This window comes from Myotis brandtii, unplaced genomic scaffold, assembly GCF_000412655.1.
Source record: "Myotis brandtii unplaced genomic scaffold, ASM41265v1 scaffold902, whole genome shotgun sequence".
NCBI classification, from domain to species: domain Eukaryota; kingdom Metazoa; phylum Chordata; class Mammalia; order Chiroptera; family Vespertilionidae; genus Myotis; species Myotis brandtii.
The window spans coordinates 879,928-882,451 of record NW_005371709.1 but is presented as its reverse complement, the minus strand read 5'-3'; the positions used below and the strand labels follow the sequence as shown (position 1 = coordinate 882,451).

Sequence of the window (2,524 nt, the reverse complement as noted above, 5' to 3'; positions counted from 1 at the left end):
CTGCAACCTCCCCATCGACCCTGCCTTGAGTGTGACAGGGGGCGGTGCCCCAACCCCCCAATCGGCCCTACCCTGAGCGTGACTGAGGGTGGCATCGCAACCTCCCGATCCGCCCTGCTCTGTGCACAGGAGGGGGCGGCGCCCCAACTCCCCAATCAGCCCTGCTCTGAGCCTGACCAGGGGCTGCACTTAGGGATTGGGCCTGCCCTCCACCCGGGAGAAAAGCCTAAGTGACCAGTTGACTGGTCGCTATGACATGCACTGACCACCAGGGGGCAGATGCTCAACACAGGAGCTGCCTCCTGGTGGTCAGTGCACTCCCACACTCACTGACAGGCGCCAGATGCAGGGCTCACAACTGGCAGCCACAGCGGAGCGGCAGCAAGCCTACTGAGCAGCAGCGGCGCAGGCCCAGCGGGGCCAGGATGAGCAGGAGTGGCAGGCGGTGTTGGACTACCGGTTTCAGCCTGATCCCCACAGGCTACGCCAAGGGACCCTACCGGTGCACGAACCTGTGCACCGGGCCTCTAGTATATTTCATAATATCCCCAGCAGGGTCTGGGTTAATATTCCATATTCAAATCCACTAACGTTTCTGTAGCAAATAGATGGCTCTTCACACCAAAATGGATAAGTAATGATTATAAACAGCCTCACATCACTTTGGTCAGGTTTTGCCACCAAATGAATTCAGATTAGGCAGGTTTTGGCAAATGAATTCTGGGAGGGGAAAAAACAAACCTTTGCTTTTTCAAAGCTTTTCAGATTTTGATATTGTGGGGAAAGAATCATGGATCAGTATTATTCTTTGTTTTTCTTTTCTTTTTTTTTAAAAGCATTCTTTTTTTAATTTATTTTTATTGATTTTAGAGAGGAAGGGAGAGGGAGAGAGAGATAGAAACATCAATGATGAGAGAGAATCATTGATTGGCTGCCTCCTGCACATCCTCTACTGGGGATTGAGCCCACAAGCCAGGCACGTGCCCTTGACCTGAACCGAACCTGGGACCCTTCAGTCCACAGGCCGACGCTCTATCCACAGAGCCAAACCAGCCAGGGCTGTGTTTTTCTTTAAATTCTGTACCCCTTTCCTATGCCCCTCACAACAAAAAAAGCTATGAGCTGTTTTTAAAGTCATCCATGAATAGTCATGAGGTAAGATTGTTATGGGAGGAAAACGAAAACCTCTGTCCTACAGGTTTTAAATTCACTCACGCCTAAGGCACATTCACAGAGCTCGGGAGAAGGCCGCTCATTTTGTGGTTTGCTCAGAACTGGCTGCGAGGGCACCGGCCCCATCAGGCAGCACCCGCTGCCCACAGGGCTGTGAAGCAGGGCCAGACCTTGCAAGGAAAGGAATGGAATCTCCTCTGGAATTTGTAAAAAAAAACAAAACAAAACTGAAGACAGGTTTTGTTTCAGGAATCACTTGGGCATTATACTCTCTAGAGATGGACAGAACTTTCAAGGTTACTTTCCCCTTTAATCAAAGACTCGTATTTTTTCCTGGTCCAGACAGGATCCAGCTACAGCCCAAAGCCCTTCCTCATTGAGAGTTACAGTAATCCAGTGTCCAGCATTCTTACCTCCATTGTCAATCAGCCAGCGGTTCGGACTGCCCATGGGGTCCTTTTTCTTGATCACGCCCACCAGGTCACCTTCCAGAAGGGAGACATCCAGGTCTTGAGCAGCATTGAAGTTCCGGTCTGCTTGGAAGAGTTTTTCTGGGGGATACCTCGCCAGAAGAGAGGCCCGGAGTTCTTCCGACTGCAGCATGTAAGTTGGCTGAAAGGCAGCACAAGAAATACCATCAACAGAAGCCCTCCCCGGCCATTATCCCAGCAGCCGGGTTTAATGCAGACACTGTCAGTCTCAGAGTGGGGACAAGGACAGCCAGCTGCTCCTGCGTCTGAGTCCGTCCATGGGGCCGGGTAAAAGTCAAGATCGCTTAGGCCTTGCTTTGGTGCCTCTGTAGCTATTAAGAAAATTTAACTCACAGTTTTACTGTTATCTTGTGACAAAAAAATATGACTAAAGTGCCACCTAAACACTCAAAATACCTAATATTACTTAATATTACTGGGTCTTTGTATGAAGCTAAACAACTGAGACTTTCCTCATGCTGACTTCCCCATCTATATAAACAAATAACATTCACAAGAACTTCTATGCATATATGCATAACCCATGGACACAGACAACAGTACGGTAAAAGCCTTGCGGCGGGGGGGGGGAAGGAAGGTGCAAGAGGGTCAATGAGGGGGAAAATGGGGACATATGTAATGCTTTCAATAAAGATAAATTTTTAAAAATAAGATAAAGTAATAATAAATTTGATTCCCCCTTTTAAGCTAATCTAAATTAATGTCTATGAGATTGTATGGGCAAAAATACTGTAAACAAAGATAAATCTTCAGTCTTTTAGATCATGACCTGATGTAATCTGGCTTAGCTTACCAAAGTTTTTAAAATATGGAAGAATTGAGTTTTAAAAAAATATAACTGCCAATGTCACCCCAATAAA

General features: G+C 47.2%; 1 protein-coding gene across 1 annotated transcript in view; it reads right to left on the bottom strand.

Moving 5' to 3' along the window:
• Positions 1–2,524, bottom strand: part of DNMBP (dynamin binding protein) — a 76,192-nt gene that overhangs the window by 5,904 nt on the left and 67,764 nt on the right. The window contains exon 15 of the mRNA XM_005885365.2: positions 1,587–1,785. Coding sequence (XP_005885427.1) covers positions 1,587–1,785 — 199 coding nt within the window. The remainder of the gene's footprint in view (positions 1–1,586; positions 1,786–2,524) is intronic.